At 45.7% G+C, this 18,425-nt stretch overlaps 1 protein-coding gene across 3 annotated transcripts in view; it reads left to right on the forward strand.

The window, feature by feature from the left end:
• ARL13A (ARF like GTPase 13A) overlaps positions 1–18,425 on the forward strand; it is a 260,804-nt gene that overhangs the window by 237,898 nt on the left and 4,481 nt on the right. For all 3 annotated transcript variants that reach the window (XM_086966790.1, XM_086966792.1, XM_086966793.1), the window contains exon 9: positions 13,886–14,002. In XM_086966790.1, coding sequence (XP_086822916.1) covers positions 13,886–14,002 — 117 coding nt within the window. The remainder of the gene's footprint in view (positions 1–13,885; positions 14,003–18,425) is intronic.

Here is an 18,425-nt window from a genome sequence, read left to right on the forward strand (position 1 = left end):
GAACACTTTATCTAGCACTATCACGGCCTGGTTACACATATGTGCCTCCCTGGGGCTGCAGTTCCTCTACGCTCCATGTATGCCCCTGGCTTACCACCCACAATTGCAGCTGCTGCAGGAAACTGGCTTCCAGCGTTTACTGTCTAAAATCCATGTCCGCACGTGGGGGGATCTATATCATGATGGCGAGTTCCGCACGAGGGATCACTTGTTTGGTACCATACACCCTACCTCACTAGAGGTGTTTTACTACATGCGCCTGCGCCATGGGCTACAGGCCCTTACACCTGACTTTCCGCGCGAGCCACAGATCCTCATACCCCTGCAACACATGATGCAACTTGTGAATCCATATAAGCTTGTGTCCACGTTGTACAGATCAGTTAGAACACACGCTGACTTCACCACACTTCCTGCCAAAGCGAAGTGGGATCGAGAGCTACCTGCCCCACTCACCGATCAACAATGGGAATTTAGCTTACTACAGACAGAACGCATCTCATCCAGCAGCAGGTATAGAATTATTCACTACAAATTTGTGCACCGATTGTATTATACCCCGGCTCGATTACACAGATTTGGGCTGCGAGACACTGATAATTGCGATCGGTGTGGAGCCCCTGGAGCTGACTTTCTACACCTTGCCTGGGAATGTGCCACTGTACGTCAGTATTGGGATTTAGTATTTCAGGCCCTCTCTACAATGATCAATGCTACGGTGCCGCCAACTCCTGAGATGGCACTATTGGGTTGGGTCGTACCCCTGCAGGCGGCTCACCGCAAGTTTGTCGCGTTGGCCTTGTTGCTAGCCAAGCGGAGGGTGGCCTGTAGATGGGGCAGAGGCAGGGCGCCCAAATTTAAGGAGTGGATACGGGACCTGGTGTATTGTCAGGAACAACTGCACACATATGCGGAGTTGCTGCCACTATCATCCAGGCCGACTGATATCTGGGCCCCGCTGCAATGCTACCTGATAACGGAAGCACCGAGTGACGATGAATTGTGATCTGTACCGTTGTTCTAGGTGTAATGAAGAAAGGGTGCTGAACTGCTTTGGACCTACCTGCAACTTTGTATGCCCTGTGACTGCACTATGCACTTTACCCCCCTAGCCATGTCTCTGAACTGTCCTTGTTGCTTCACTCACCTGTATGCCTTACTCACCCATGATCCACCTGGTTGCTGCGGGGTGCTGTCCCCCCCCCCCTCCGAATTCTGCTTGTTTGTGGTGCGCACGCTCATGACGATGTTGTTTTGTTTGTTATCGTTGTTCTTTTTTTAACCAAAAACCGACAAAAGTAAGACGCATTTATATGCTTCCTTTACCTGTGCTGTTACTGATGCCATTTTTTTATGTATACAGCTCCGCAACACAATATTGACTTTTTGCTAATGCTTATTTATGATCACTGAAATGTGCTATAGCAGCCGGCCTCCGGGTTGTGGCAGTATGCTGTGTATACTTAACGGTACTAAATAAACGTCTTGCACCAAAAAAAAAAAAAAAAAAAAAAAGTATCTGCTTTCTGGTGCAATATTTTGACAAAAGAAACCATTAGATATGTCTAATGGCGTTTTATATTTTTTCCTAACTATGTTATTCATTAGTGCAGCACTATGCAAATTTTGTACTGCAAATGTTTTACAACATGCGTTAAGGTGTCTGTAGTCCAAAACTAGACGGTATGAATTGTCTGGTTTGGAGACAGGAAACAAAGGATTGTTCATTTGAGAGGTGCATGTTTCAATCACCCCCTGGTATTCAAGTTGATCTAAAATCTCCCTGACTTGTTTTTTAGCTTCTTGCTGAATGGGATACTGCCTTTGTGCAGTCGGTTGACTCTTTAACTGGATTTTGTGAGGAGGAGAGTCCTCATCCCATCCTACATGATTTTTATATAATGCTGGTGCCTGGGCCACGGCCCATTTCCTTGCATAAGTATATTTTTTGTGGATCGGAATATGATTCGAGAAGGCAGGCATAATCATTTCTTCACCACGAGGGCACTCCCTGACAAACTCTGGGGGCCAATCTTTTTCAGCTAACAGAATATCATAGCCTTTTGTGAGTTTACCCCAAAATAGACCCCTTATTTTCCTAGTCTTATCACCCTCTATACGCAGTGTTATTTCGTATATCTTATGGGGCTCGCTAACTCTGGTGTCGGCAGTTTCTACCTGAATGTATTCATTTGTGTCCACTGTCTCCAGATGACTCATCAGGATCTTGCGAGCTATACTGATTTCTGCTGCACTGTCTAGCATTGTCTGTGCCCACTCCCCGTTTTTCAACTGTGTCCTCAGTATTCTCGGCATGTTCGATTACTCTAATACTGGCTACCTTCTTCATTGGAAATTGAGATTTTTTACTTTGAGCAGGTTCCTTGTCTTTGGACTTGGTGTGCTCTCCTGGGTCTGACTGTCCTCTTCTTTCCGATTTCTGCGAAAAAGATCGAGAGGGACGTGTATCAATACTTTGATATCTATCAGGCTTCTTCAAATTATCCCTATTTCTAAGGTTGTATCTTTTCTCAGAGGGCTCCCTCTGGGGAGACTGGTGTTCTCGAGTTGGAGTTCTTTCCCTCCGTCGAGGAGACCTTCCTCTGGACTGGAAAACTTTTTTTTTGGGAGTGGATTGTTTATTTCCATCCCAGCTCTTTTTAGTAGTGTTTGAATTATTTTTAATAAATAATTTTACAGGATTTTCGAGCAGTTGGGGCTTTACTGGTTTTCCACCCAAGCTGTCTCTACCTAATTCTTCATAGCATTTTTCTATGATTCTGGCAAGCTCAATTGGTTGATCTGTTATATCTGTTTCTTTCAACTTCTGGCGGATCTTTTTATCCTCCATTGTCAATTGAACTACCTCTCTATATGCCTTTGTTAATTCTTTTATTTTAACTAAGAGTTCTTCGCTTGACATTTTTGCAATGTCCGGATGAGGTGTGTAGCTGGCTAGAACCGGCCACGTTGCTCCTGGTCTACCTAGTGGACCGAGCCTGGTTATATGATCATTATGTTTTAGGGCGCCTTTAAACCAGAGCAGGTGCTCTTGGTATTTTAATGAGATTTCAATCTCCTCGAAAGGAGCGTACTCATCCGGTGGATCCCCTACTATATAGTAGTGGAACTCGTGTGTTCCGCTGGAAATTTCATCCAAGAATAGAATACCTCTGTCTGCCGATATTCGTGTGCCTCTATCACGAAGACGACTGTGCCACCTTGTGTGGTCAGTCCATTTTCTATAAGTTTTGACGTTATAGATTTTCTTAAATGTGCCGGGATGATTATTGCACCCGGTTCAGTAGTCCCTGTACCATCGGGACCCTGCTGAGTCGCATTTACTGCGGCATCAGTTCCGTTGTTTTCTACTGACATTTTATAAATGCAGGTTTTGCAGAGCAGGTCTCCAAGGAGACAAAGATTAGGTGCACAATATTTTGGAACACTGTATCCTTCAACGTTGAATAAACCAGAGCTTTACATAGGAATCTCTTCCTACTAAGTTCGGGCGGATTTTAACCTTTCACCCACTCCAGACGTCTATTGGAGTATTTACGGTAGAAAGGGGTCTGTGTGAAAAATGCACGACTGAGTTACTCTAACGTCTTGCGTTAGTTTTATCGCCTTACCAAATTTTGGGCGCCATGTAGTGTAGTTCCTATTTTCCCAATAGGCCTTCGCATTGGAATAACATAAACAATAGTATGGACGTAGAAGTGCGGTCTTCCAGGTCTCTACTGACTATGCTAAACTTAATTGGGTTTGTTACCAACTAGCTCAGAGGTCACTGGAAACTTTCTTGACTGAATAGGAAGTGATCAGCTTCCCTGGTACAGACAAGAAGGGATTCAGTTTTCCAACAACCGCATAAACATGACAACTTTGCTCCTTAGAATAAGAGTCAATCTCTAGAGTCGTGTGAAACAATAGACAGTTATTTTACTCAGTCAGTTGTGCAGATTACTTTCACCAAGATGCAGAGAATAGAGAGACGGGCGTTTTCAATAAAAAGGTATTATTTATTGAACAGTCTTTCTTCTCATGCAAGAGAAATGAATTGCCACAATTGCAAGACTAGTTATAATAAAAAGTGCGTACAGTAAAATGAGGATTGCGAAATAATACTGTAAAAGCATTGATATGGTTTCTTAGCCATACAATGGTTAAAATGAATAAAATATATACATTCATATAAACATTTAGCTAACGTACTCAACTGGTGCTTCTAACTACGCCTACCCCAGTGTACCTGACCTAAGCCTAATACTTGGGAGGGAGTAAGTGAGTAGCAGTTTTAGTTAAGTTGGTTTTGCCAAAGTTTGCTTCAAGAATTCTCTCTAAGGGTTTAGTCAACACCATACCTCTGGAATAGAATGTTGGAGGTCTTGTATCTCCTTCCAGGACTCGATATACCGGTCACTCGCAAGAGTGGGCTGGAAACGCCGGAGCTGGATTTTCTCGGCAGGAGAAAAGACAGCGTCTCTCTCAGCGCGCCGAGGAGGAGGAGGGGCAGCGTCCGTGGGCAGCTTGTATCTGCTGGGCTCTGTAGGGGACAGCTGTTCTGCTCCTGTATTCACCACACCATCGCTATCATCGATGTCGTTGAGGCAGCGTTTGCTTAAGGCAACGGTGGTAATATTTATACCTGAAAGGTGCCTTGTTTGACGTAGGTTTTTGGACATAAGACGTCAATAAAGATGTCACTAGGAAGTGATCGTCTCTCAGTGCTCATTAGAGTTCTATTACTAATCAAAACATAGCAAGCGGGGCTTTCCCAGGTTGCTGAGTTTTATCTTGTTGAAGAACTCGGAGTGTAATCTAGGAATCTTAGATAGTGGCTTCTGCTGTGTCATTTGCTCTAATGAGCTGCAGAGGAAGAGATTCTGAAATGTGGCTCTGATCGTGTTAGACCAGAGACGAGTTTCTGAAATATCGCTCTTGATCGTTTATGCCATTATAGGGGAATAAATGGATTATAGCCGTATAGGTGCATAAGGTCACAGTATTGATAGGGGTCCTAGATTAGAACGCGACAGTTCTGTCCCCTACCCCTTCACTGGTGAGACTCTAGGTGTCCCACCCTGTTTTGACCAGTTGCACATCCTCCCCCACCGTGTGTATTACCTCACAAAACGCCTCCTGTGGATGGGCCTGTGCTGAACCCTACACCTCAGCGAACATCAGAGGGCACGGAATGAGACTGAAAAGGAGAGACAGCGCAGCGTGAGAAAAGGCTATACCTAACCATTAAGCCGTGGGTCCCCAGGTCTGACCCCATTTGAAAATTGCAAACCAGGTGCTGGCATACTTGAACCCTGCCACACCCTGGATTGTTGAGGAACCCCCACGCTTGCCTCGCCCACTTCCCCATTACCTGCTAATGTGTGTTAGCGCGGGGCCTAAGGAATTGGGGAAAAACATTCTGTTCTGTAGCCTGCACAAAATAAAGAAATTCCATTAATAAAATTCACACATTCCCGGCGCTGTCCCATTGCATTAGTTGTGCGTGGGCAGGTGGTCCTGATTGTAGGAAAAGCGGCAGGAACACGCGCTCTGAATTGCGTTGAACATCAAGTATTATCCTGATTATTAGGCCCCAGGAGGATAATTAATCTAAAATCTCAGACTACCCAAACGCTAGTCCGCAGGCATTGGTAGTGGGCTGGAACTTTTCCCACAAAGGAGCCTAATCTATCATAGGCACTCCTCACTACTCTGCCCCACAAGTTCTCACGTCATCCCCGTGGCTCAAAGAAGAAGTAAATGCCTCTTTTAATTAATATGTAATGCTTCAACCTAAGAGACACATTTAAATAAACCCCTCGAAAAAATTGCTATCTAGCAGACCCTGGACTAGAACCCTGGTCTAATTTCCCGCTTCCGGTGTTGATACAATGGTCTATTTACCCCTCCATTCATGAGCAGTGTTGCCATGGAGACCGGCTCTGCAGCCCGAGCCTTATCCAATACAAGTAACATAAATGGGCAGTCGAATAAACATTATTACAAGTAACATTCGCAACAATGCGTAGTCGCGTAACTAGTTAGTACGGGAAACCTCACCCGGCCCGGACACGGAAAGGATTGACAGATTGATAGCTCTTTCATGATTCTGTGGGTGGGAGTGCATGGCCATTCTTAGTTGGTGGATTTGTCTGGTTAATTCCAATAACGAACGAGACTCCTCCATGCTAACTAGTTACGGGACCCCCTGCAATAATAGTGTTATCTCAGGCTTACAGGAATTTTTTTTGTCTTGATGATTCCAGTTATCCCACGATAGGGATCGAAACGTCGTCGACCAAACAACAGCGTACACACGTATAATTGTATCTCAATGTGTTACGTCTGTGGCAGTGGCGGCTGGTGAACTTTGAAAGTAGTAAGGCGTAAAATGAAACCTCTCATACTCATGGACCCTGGTAGCACTGCATCAGTTACACGAGTTACTGCACACATGCTCTACTGCTGCAGTGTTTTTGTTTAATATTGTGTGGTGCTCATTTACTATGCTAAGTCAAGCTTTTAGTGACTTCTGGTCGTCTAAATCTATTCCTCAAGTTCACCCCCTTTTACTCACCTACTCTCAAAACCCCACAGCTCTCTCTGCTCTCTCCCACCCTCGTGTCGCAACCTTTCCCAGCCTCACAGTCCCTTCCTCACATACCCTTTCTCTCTCTCCATCCTTAAAGCCTCTATTGCTCCATCTTCGACGCACTCACTGTGTCACCACAGTCACTATCACTGCTTTTGCCCCATCCCCACAGACTATCTTCCGGTCTTCCATTTGCATAGATCCTTTCACTCAAAGCCCTATAAATGCACCAGTCTGCACATCTCCTAATAAACGGCTGCGCAGCACTCGCAGGTCTTAATGTGGAAAGTGCACCGAGGCCTCGCGGGACAGTCCCTTCTGGGGGTCCCGTGTCAGTAATGAGTGTGTTGGCCCCTGTCTCTCAGTTCCTGAGATTGCAGAGATCCGTACCTCGGTCGACGAGAGCGCACATTCTCAGCCCCTGCGAGCGCCGAGTGCCTCCAGGTCTCACCCCAAGAGTGTAAAGTCCCCCAGTTTCAGCCCTTGAGGATGGAAGTTAATAACTCCGATGTCCCAGCCCCTGAGAGTGCACACCACGGATCTCTCTCAGTTCCCGGCTTTGCAAAGTGTCCCTCTGCCTCGGTCCCTGAGAGCGTCAGAGCACTGAAACCTCCCACACCCCCTGCCTCCTCCGCCTGAGAAACTCAGGGGCTATTGTTTCTTGGCCCCTGAAATAGCCGAGAGGCTCGTGCCTCTGTCCCTGAGGACGCACGGTTTACTGAACCTGTGTGCCTTAGTCCCTTAGTGTGCAGTCCAGAGTACCCCCGGGTCTCATTCCATGGGCTCCCTCTGACATGTACGCACATGCCCTGACCATGTACACTTGTGGTGTGTCGCTCTCCAGTGCCGGGTACCCCTCAGGTGGCCCATTAACAATGCGCACGTGCTATGTTAAGAGTCATTAACAAAGTGCGACTGCGAAATGGACTGGAGACAGGGCTGACACCATTAGCCGCCACCAGCACCCTCGCGCGCCTTACTGCCTTAAAAGCACCGGGCAACGTATCCCTGTTACAAACCCCGGCGCACAGAAAACGCTTGTTAGTTAAACACGTAATAAACAGCGCCACCATGCATCTGGGTAGCTCGCAGGCCGATATTTACATTTTTTTTAAAGTCCACCTACTGTTTCAGAGAAAGAGAGTAAGGCTTCTCCACCGGTAAGCGCGACGCTAATAAAACGCGGTAAAGGAGTTCTATCGAATTATAATGTGTTTGCATGCTGATTCCATTTAAATGATTCATTCTCATTTTCTTTCTGCATTTGGTAAAAGGCTTCGCGTTAAGCGAGGCAGCAGCACCGTGCAGCATAATTAGATCATTTTTCTACTTCTTTGCAAACTGTTGAAATGGGGGAAAGAGACAGAACGACAAAAAAAACAGATCCGCACCAATCAACCGTTAAAATAAACTGCTGCAGTCATTAGAAATCATACTTTCTCCTACCTTTGAGTCTCAGCGTCGTTTCCCTGGTCACCCCTCCCGCTCCTGTGGGCTCTCGTCACTGAAGGCTGCAGGCAGCCTCCCTCCCCTCCATGGCAGCCGGCGCTGATTGGTTCGACCGGCTGCCCTAAATACGTCATTCCTCCTAGTCTGCATCCTGCAGAACGAAGAGTGGGAGGAGGCTTGGGGGAGCGGCTTACCCACTGTTGCTAATACTGTCTGTTTGGACAGCCTCTCAGGCAGTCCAAACAGTCCGTATTCACAACAGTGGGCAAGCCACTCCCCCAAGCCACTCCCCCCTGCCCTGAGGCTCGACTCGTAATCAGGAAGTTCTGCTGACTGCTTTCTCGCCGTGCAAGAAGGGCAGGCAGAAACAAATGGTAGTTATAAATAAATAACTACCATTTGTTTCTGCCTTCTTCTCGCACAGCGAGAAAGCTGGGGGGGGGCGGCGCCCAAACGCCCCCATGGTAGAACCGCCTCTGGTCTGTGGTTACATATCTAGCTTGTCGCATTATGTATGATTATGAACAAGCTCTCCTTCTGTTTTGCCAGACTGTTTTGCATTTTGTTTTTGTTTCCCTTTTTTGATTCATGTCACCCTGTCACCTTGTCACACTTTTTGTTTATTGCTTTGGGTACAGTTACCTTTATTTAAGGCATGGCAGGGCATGCTCTCTCGCGCCCACCCCCCACCAGCTTCATGTCTCAGGGAATTTGTGTGTAGGCAGGGAGAGGGGGGTACCTGCTGGGGAAGCTTACACCGGGAGAAGGCTGCATTTCTCTTAGAACCTATATCCCCAAAACCGGCGATGCAAGGAAACCCTTCCGCCCCCCAGGGACACAGACACTGGAAATGTGGACGCCCTCACTATGATGCCCCCGCAGGGTCCTATATGAATTTCCGCCTTGGCCATCTTGGATTAAGGAATGGGGGAGGCCTACCCCAATCTGAAGAACTCCTGCAATGCTTCCATTAAGATGCGCAGCACGGTGGCACATCGTAGCCGGTAGTGCCCTATTGCAGAATGCGGATGGGGGGTTGGAGGCCTAGCCCCCCAAGCGCTTTGCAGCAATGTCGCCTTGCGTTTAGGAGTCGTACGAAGCAAAAGGTTAGCAGCCTACTGCACTTTTAGTGCCGGCATGGAGGATCGGTTGGATTAAAGGCAACTTAAACTGCCTCTACGCTACAGCCTAAGCAAAATGGAGGAAGCTTGGCCACCTGGCCATGCCTCGTTCGATTTAGTACCCACGGCCTTTTCAAGCCATGGCAGGGGGAGGTGGGGAGGGGGGTTGCCTAGCCCCCACCTGAAGGGCCACGGTACAGTCCCTGTGCAGTGGAGCCCAACGCTGCCGCTTGGTAACGGAGCCTTGACCTAGTGCCCGCTGAGGGCAGGGAGGGTGGAGAGCCCTAGCCCCCCAGAGCGAGTCGCAGCAAGGACGCCTTAGATTGGGCGCCGCACGATGCGCTTGGTTGGCAGGCCGCGCCATAGCACGTCAAGGATAGGGGGCGAAGGGCGTAGGAGGGGATGGCAGGAATTCCCAGCCCTCCGGGGATGATTCGCCGCAGAGACAACTCCTTAAAAAAGCAGGGGGGGACCAGACCTTGCCCTCAAACAAGAAGCTGCTGTTGCCCCAACCCTACCCTCCACGACCCACTTCCAGCTCGCCTACCTATAAACACCCCCGGCCTCCAAAATATGCGAAATTGCGCAAGGCCGGGGCAGGAGCTGGAACGGTGTTACTTGCGGCCAGATCCCCGCGTGAGGGGACCCCTGCCAGGTCGGGGAGAGTGGGGGGGGGGGGGTCCAAAGACCAGGCCCGCCTTAACTAACCTTGTGGTCCACGACCTTGATGGTGAACAGCAGGCCCCCAAATCTGCGAAGCAGACAGCGTGTCCACCCCCCCAGGCGTCCACGGTGCATCCGGTGCATCAAGAGGCAGAAAACATGGCGAGAGGGACTTATGGGAGTCGACATCCCTACGATTTCTAAACCCTGTACTTTTTTCTTATTTCAGTCTGATGCTGAGGTCAGATGTGATCCCGGAATACAGCCTATATTTATTTTCACCATTTTCATACACTATAAATGTGATAATGTGTACTTCAGCCTTCACTAATGGCCTAGCTCACTGTCTTTAAACTTTACCTTTGCCATATGTCAATATTATTTTAAAACGTTGCCCACTTTCTGTGGGCAATTGAAAATCACAATATTGTTGTGAACCAGATGCGTACTACACCAAAAGGACTTTTTAAATGAGCACCTTAATAATGACTGGCATAGAAAAAGGACCTCCCTATTAGACTAATGCACCCACTGTACCTAAGTGGTACTTCAGTGCACAGAACCTGATGTGCAGGTAGGAATTCACAAAAGCATTATCAGTGGGGATCTGCACTGCAGATTGGATTTACTGTCATAGACTATCCACCAGAATGACAGATTGCTCACAGTTACAACTGTAGAACAATTTTGGGATTTTGGGTCTTTCAGGGTATGGTGGTCATGTCAGTTACATCACATCACCGGCATCATAATATATCATTACTCAAGGTACATCACATATCACTCGCTGCACATCACATACATAGTGTTCCCGTCCACATCAGAGACCATCACACCCACCTCATACTAGTCAATGCCAATATCACCACCTCCTCAGTCAGTGCCCTCACGCAACCTTATGTGTTAGCCTGATATGAGGGAACAGCTTGTTAAAGGACAGTTTAATCATTTATAAGTAAAATCTCCATCCACCACTCAGCAAGCAGGAGCAAAACTGAAATGACAGGGAACTCCTGATAGCCTGAGACTAAACATTCCAACAGATTGGCAGGAACATTTAACAACCATTAGAACACTGGAATGTTGGAAGCTTCATTGAAGACAATGGAGTGCTCCCTGCTTCTACGGACCGGTAAAGGCCCGCAGAGAAACATTCCAATGTTTTACAAAAGCCTCTTTGAGCTCGAGAGGATTTAAAGCCCCTCGAGCTTCAAGAAGAGTTTGTTTTATTTGTTAGAACAGTCTGCCCTCTAGTAGCAGAATGTTCTAATAACCTTATAGCCCTTCACAGCTGGGCTCCACCGGCAATTAGAACATTGGAATGTTGGGAGCTCCATTGAAAACAATGGAGTGCTCCGGGCTTATAATGGCTGGTATAAGCTTGAAGCTCCAACATTCTAATGTTTCTTTGTTCACAGCTCTGGCTGTGAACAAAGGCTCAGGGAGCCTCAGGGGATTCCTATACCCTCACGCTCCCATAAGGCTTTGTTTTTTTTTGTTAGAACATTCTGCCCTCTAGTGTTCTAATAGCCTTATAGCCCTTCGTAGCTGGGCTATACCGGCTATTAAAGTACCTCTCCCTTTTTAAAGGCACTCGCCTTCGGCTTGGGCCTTTAACGCGGGAGCAGGCCTTTAATAGCTGGTATAGCCCGCTAGGGCAGGCTATAAGGCTATATTAGAACATTGGAATGTTGAGCGCTTCATTGAAGACAATGGAGTGCTCCGGGCTTCTAATGGCTGATAGAAGCCCGGAGTATCAACATTCCAATGTTTGTTCACACCTGTTGCTGAGAAGAAAGGCCTCACGGAGCCAGAAGGGATTTCAAACCCCTCAGGCTCCGTGAGGACTTTGTTTAGAACATTCTGCCCTCTAGGGGCGGAAGGTTCTAATAGCCTTAGAGCCCTCTGTAGTGGGCTCTACCAGCAGTTAAAGACCCGCTCCCTTGTTAAAGGCCCTCGCCTGCAGGCCTTTGATGCTGGAGCGGGCATTTAATGGCTGGCGGAGCCCGCTACATTGGGCTCTAAGGCTATACTAGATCATTAACCTAGATACCACTCATTGTCTAAAGAGCAAGGGACCAGTTACAGCTGCCAGGAGGGAGCGATGTGAGTCTGCCTGACACTGTATCAAAGGGTGAGAATATCAAAACAGATATTGGACTTCTGAGGTAGATGAGAGCGGGAAGGAGGGTGGCTGAAAAGCGACTTGCACCCTAGTGGTGAAGTTAGTGGTTGTAGAACCAGCATATCCCAAAATCAGTTCCATATTATCTACTTTAAAATGTGTGTATTCGTGTACACATTTCAGTATGTCCCTTAATTTGTGTTGATGCATTATCACTGGAAGTGCTTGGAACCAGGTTTAATGCACTACAAATGTGGTACTTTGATCAAAGCCTGGTAAGGAACATCTCCCAGGTTGCAGCTTCACCTGTATGTTTACCAGTAGGGCTCACCTGTAGGTAGTCCCCAGCAGGCTAGAAACTTCTACAAAATGGCACACCTCGAACTGTGTAGCAAAAGAAGCCTTCCAAATAGAAAACACAAATTCCTGTACAAAATAAATAGGAAGTCTGCAACAACCATGCCCTGTCTGTGGACCACACCTAACAATTGAAATTACACTGAAACTAATGTATGTCTTTAAACAAAATTGTGGTGGGCTATTGCGGTCGCTGACTCAGGTAGGGGCGGTGGGGTAGGATGGGGTAGGGTGGGAGGGGGTAAAGTCGACAGATGAGGGAATAGTTACAATTATAGAAATAAATAATACCTATTCCGTCGGCTTCCCCCCTGCCGCGCCCTGCCCACCACCCCACGCTTACCTGAGCCGGCTGCCCGTGGTGGGCTGTGTACTGTCCCAATACAGATTAATCACAGTTGCACAACACTTTAACTCATGCATCACAGCAACACAACCAAAAAATCGGGGTAGGTAGAGGTTAAGGCTAGTTGTACACTCCTTACTGTATATAGTTTCACAAAATTTGAGGATATCGCAGACGCAATACTAGGGGAATCGAATTCATTAAGGTCAGGTTTCTCCCTGGTATTAACCCCTGATTTTAACCATACCAGCTAGGTATTTTTAAGACTTATCTTCCTTCCACTCACATCACTGCACCTCACATAGTCCATAACTAAGTGCTCCTGCGTAGTTCGCAAGTTGCAGCACGCCTCGATCTATAGAGGATTGAGAGGAACCCCAATGATGAAGCATGTCACCTAGGGGAAACGCTGGGGGATGAGGGGTCTCTAGAAAAAGAGTTTTTTTTAGTAAGGTGATTACAACAAACTTTTGTTGAGTCCTAGTTCCCTTAATGCATCACAGCAACATTTCTATAGCCAAGAGCCCTACAAATTGATCCTGCACCACCTTGCTTACTTCTCTCCACTATAGAGTTGGTTCAAATCCACGCTCTTGCAACTGTGGACCAATCACAGCCTTCTCCAATGAGTAGCTTGTGAGCTATTGGTAGCTGTCCAGCTACCTGTACATAGCTCACCTGTGTGCTGCCCAGACTACAAAATTAGAAGCTTTTAGTTGGGTGAGTTAATATGTGTATATCAACAGTTAGAGAGCACAGTTGAGACTGAAATGTGTTTATTTTCGAAACACAAAAAGTGATACTTGGAAAAAGGCTGAGCTTCCTAAATATATTTAAGGTTTATAGTTGAGTCCTAAATTATGTGTCATTAGGAAAACGTTTTACAAATGTTATGATATTGGTGACAGAGGTTTTACAACTATTTCTGCATTGTATTACCCATGAGGAGACTTTTCATACATTACAGCTTGCAATCATGCCTGGTGGACTGAGGTGATTGCTGGTATTAATCTTGCATATGGTTGTCACTAATGTAATCTTCTCTGATGTGGTCAATACTACAACACTAATAGTATTAGGAAGTGACTTCATTGAGCTTAAGTAGCTCGTATTACAGAAAACCTCTCTCTGTGGCCAGAAAGCTGCCTGAAGAGGTAGATCTAGAGGAGATCTAAAACAGCATTCTTGTACACAGTTAACTTTATAATGCAGTTATTCCCATACAGGGCCGAGCAAGAAAAAGAAAAAGATCAAGATAAAGAAGAAAATGCCAGTTAAAAATAAAATTAAGTCCCAGGAAACAACATCCAATATGACGAATGGTGACCTATCCTCAACTTTCGGTGAGTGGAAATCTGAATGTATGTGTGTGCATGGAAATATTTATTTATGTAGATATGTACTGATATTTATAGAACTCAGACCTAACTATGGAGTCCTGCTCTAGTTGGAAGGCACTGCACAGGCCCTGAAGGACAACTCAAAAACATGTTATTGGCCAGAGCTGACGGAATACTATGTTCGTAGCCGCTTATATATTTCACTTGTTTTCTCATATGTTTGATTGTATTTTTGTCTTTTCTATGTATTTTGTTTTACTACAAATGCTAGTCAATGAATCCATATACAGTTTCTTTAATAGCTCAATATACAGTTATTCGCCTCCTTATGAATATTGATAACTGGTTGAAGGGCTGTTTTTGCCAATAGCCTTGGTTGCCTAAAGCAGATAAGACAAAAATGTTTTGTTTATTTTACCACTACAAACTAAGATCTTGGTAAAATAAATAAATGGCTGCATATTGTTGGTCTGTCTCACGGTGCTGCTCAACTGAAATTCTATTATGTCTGTTCTGTTTTTAACAATTCTCATGAAAGGCCTTACTTTCCTAAAAGCCCTCGTTTGCTCTGTCTAAAGGTGGATGTAATGTCCTCGGCCACTCTGATGGACAGAGTACTTTCCATCAAACGCAAAATCAGGCTAAAGGCTTCAAAGTTAGTGGGCATGGTGACTATTGAACCAGTTCCCACTATATATAGCTTAGGTGTCTTTTCAGTGTAGGGGAGTCTGTATCTCAGTAACCACCATTCATCCTCAAGATTCTACGGTGCTGGCAGCACCCATTGGATTCAGGCACCCACAGCAGTCACTTAGGACAGTGGCAAGTGGTTCGATTTAGGGTTATTATTGACTGTAGCAGAAATGGTTTCCTGTCTGAGAAACAAGAAAGACAAAATTGGGTGAATGAATACAAACTGACTGGACATATGTGTATCCAGTTATGTTCTGGTTGGCAAAAGTGGCAAGTAAACATGTGTCCACTCTTGCTGAAATGCGTTCCTCCAATGGCTGCATGCCCCACAGAATGATCCGGCGTACCTTGCGGACAGAGCGCAATTAGGAACACGCAGTATACTTGCCCCGCTATACCATAAGGGACTAGCAACAAAACTAATAGGCCCGACAAAACATACAGTGGCGCTATGGCACAAAGCACAGGCAAAGCTCAAATGGGGAGGGGCTATAACCAAACTTACGCCTCTATGGGACACCAAGGCGCTAGGCCACTTACGACGTAGCAAAGGTTTCACCCAATGGGACGACATAGGAATATCAACGGTGGGTGACATGTGGACAAAGGACGGGGTGATCCCCTTTACACACCTTCAACAGCAATACGAGTTAGGCCCTAACAAAACATACACGCACTTTTGTCAGCTATCGAAACAGGAGCGGAGGTCCCCGAATCCTCACCGTTGGAAGACCGCCTCCTAACTGACTATATGCAGACTAGCGCCACCTCACTCACATACCGGAAGCCAATACATAACCTGCAAGACCCCCTACACAAACTGAGGGAAAAATGGGAGGGCGAACTAGGAGAAATAGATGAGGCAGACGGGAACGCAGCAATGGCATCCCCGAAGGAGGCTGGCATCTCGGCTCTGTTCAGGCTGGTGCAATTTAAGATATTGCACCGGGTCTACTTTACGAGAACCACTTTACATAAACTACACAGGGCTGACCACCCGTATTGTCTAAGGGGATGTGGAGAGGAAGGAACATTGTGGCATACGCTCTGGGAATGTCCGATAATAGCTGATTATTGGCGACAGGTACTGCGTACCATTTCACAAACTTTGGAGATATCCATTACACCTGATCCCCGAATCTGCCTGCTGAATATATGGGGGCCGAAAGATTTGACACGCCAGGGACAGCAGTGGGCTATAGTGGGTATCATGGTCGCTAAAACAGATATAGCGCAAAAATGGGGAGCGGTGGACGCACCGACCTTGGCACAGTGGTGCAGAAACATGGACATGCTGCTGGTGACTGAGCGGGCAGTATACAAAATGAGAGCTAATCCACGCAAATGGAATAAGATCTGGAGTCCGTGGAACAGCTACTGGGGAGACTTGTGCAATCCTCTACAAGAGGAGGACATAAATAGTTCAGAGGATGAGGAAGATGTAGACTAACTAACACAAGGGATGACCGCGAGCGACAATATTGAGCTGTAAGACTTAACGAGCAGCATATCTAGTTCTTCTGTGAAGTCCCTGGGGTATATGCGACGGAGTGAGTGAATGATGATGATGTTATGTGGAGGTGGGAGGTGGAAACGTATTTTCCGTTTATATGGTACTGGCCGAACCTAATGAGTCACATGTTTGGTTATGGTTATAAAAGAGAAAAGTAAGACACACTTGGACTTGTTTAGATATAAGAATCGAATGTTCTGCTATACAGATGGAAAATTGCTGCCGGACCGCAGGTTGTCGGCTTAATAGCTGTGTATTGCAATTGATAAAGTGGGAGTTATGTAGCAGCCGGCCTCAGGGTTATAGGCAAAATGCTGTGTATAAATGTGCAGATGTCAATAAAGTCTTACGTAAAAAAAAAAAAAAAAGAAATGCGTTCCTAACGCTAATTACTGCAGATGTACCAGACTTTCAAGTGAGTGCTAGCATTACTGAGGAGGTTTCCCACTACATAAATAATAACAGGCAACCCACGCCAGCTATTTGTAAAATGTAACATTGGTGTTAATGGTGAACTGTGTCAATGTGCTCTTATATACTCAAACTTAACTTTAAATCATTGTTCCTAATGTTTACATATTGACCTGATTATTCTATATGACTATGTCAAACATATCCCAAAAGGAGTCACAGGAGTTTGAGACATGAGACTCATCCAGTCAGTCATAGGTATTTGGCAAAGGGTACTTCACAGGCTGAAATCTACAGTTTCGTGGTTTTCCCTTTATATGTTTTCTCCTAAAAGACACCTTATAAATATGCTAATTGCTTCAAAGCCAGAACTGACAGGCTATTCCAAACGTGACATGGAGCTACTTGGCAGCTATGAGTTTGAACTTTTTCTACGGAATAGTTGATTATGAACACATATAGTGAATGCTAAACATAAGGAATTGATTTGCATTAGAATTATATTTCAAGTTATTTTTATTGAGATTTTATAAAGCAAACAGGACAAAAACAGTACAATAGGAAGAGATAAAAACATCACATAGTGGGTTATAATGAATAACAATGGGTACATTAGGATTTGTAAAAAGGGATATAGTTTCAAGGAAGAATATTATCTTAACATATCATGATGTCAATGTAGCATAGCGGCCTAGCTATTAGAGGTAATTGAGAACCTATGGGGTTTTAATAGGAGTATTGAGTTTTGAAAATACCCCAAATTAGTATTATGGTAAGGAAGGAAGGGTGGAGAGAGAGCAAACAGAGGAGACAAGAGGTACAGAGGAAAGATAGGTTGCAGAAAGAAGGAGAGGTAGTAGAGGAGAGGTTAGTGGGTGGGGTATGTGGAGGGCAGGGGAGGATGGGGGGGCAAAGACAGTAGGTTGTGGAGGAGATTGGGGAAGGGAGGATGCAATCTATGATGATGTGGTGTAGGAGATATATGAGTCTAGTTTCAACCAGATATTTTTGTTTTTCTTCAGGGGAGGTTTTTAGGTAGGTGTTTAAGGAGTTGTCGGCCCCCCTGGTGAGCTGGACCTATTTCCACCAAGCGTAGGTAGAGAGTTTGGATAGGTATTTTCATTTAGGCAGAATAGCTTTAAGCCTGATTGAGAATATCATGTCCCATAAGATACAACCTTCACAGTCTAGGAGATTTCATGAGGGGGAATACCCAAAGCTATAAAGGCGAGGTCAGGGGTCCAGCTTTTCTGAAAGATCTTCGATATGATAGACACAAGTTTAGAACAGAATTGTTTAGCAAATTTCAGTTTTAGAATTTTTCTATGGCACAACGATAACCTCAAATCAGAGGGCAAAACTCTCTTCATGGAAAAATGTCCACATAAAAGTATCCTTATAGTAGGAGACCTGTGCTCCCCCGCCCATCCCATAACTTCTTTAAGCTTCAAATCCAAATTTGAACTTGACGAAATTGACTTTTACCACTTTCTAAAGATTAAACCTATTACGCCAGACAGAAACCAGGGGAACACCTGACCTTCCATCCACACTGGGGAACATAGCCAAGGGAGGTCACATAGCTTCTAAATTCTACTCCATACTGACTTTCACAAATTTCTCCCTCACTAAGTTACAAGCTGAATGGGAATCCGTTCTGGCCATCTATTTGGTCCAACCCAGCCGCGGCCGGTCCATTGTGGTTTTTCCTGTCCATGACTGCTTCCATTTAACCTGTTGAATTGAGGGATTTGCAGTCCAAACTCTGTAGTTTTTCCCTCTCATTCCCTGTGACTACAAGTTTTTCCC

Source organism: Lissotriton vulgaris, chromosome 4_1 (genome assembly GCF_964263255.1).
Source record: "Lissotriton vulgaris chromosome 4_1, aLisVul1.2, whole genome shotgun sequence".
NCBI lineage: Eukaryota > Metazoa > Chordata > Amphibia > Caudata > Salamandridae > Lissotriton > Lissotriton vulgaris.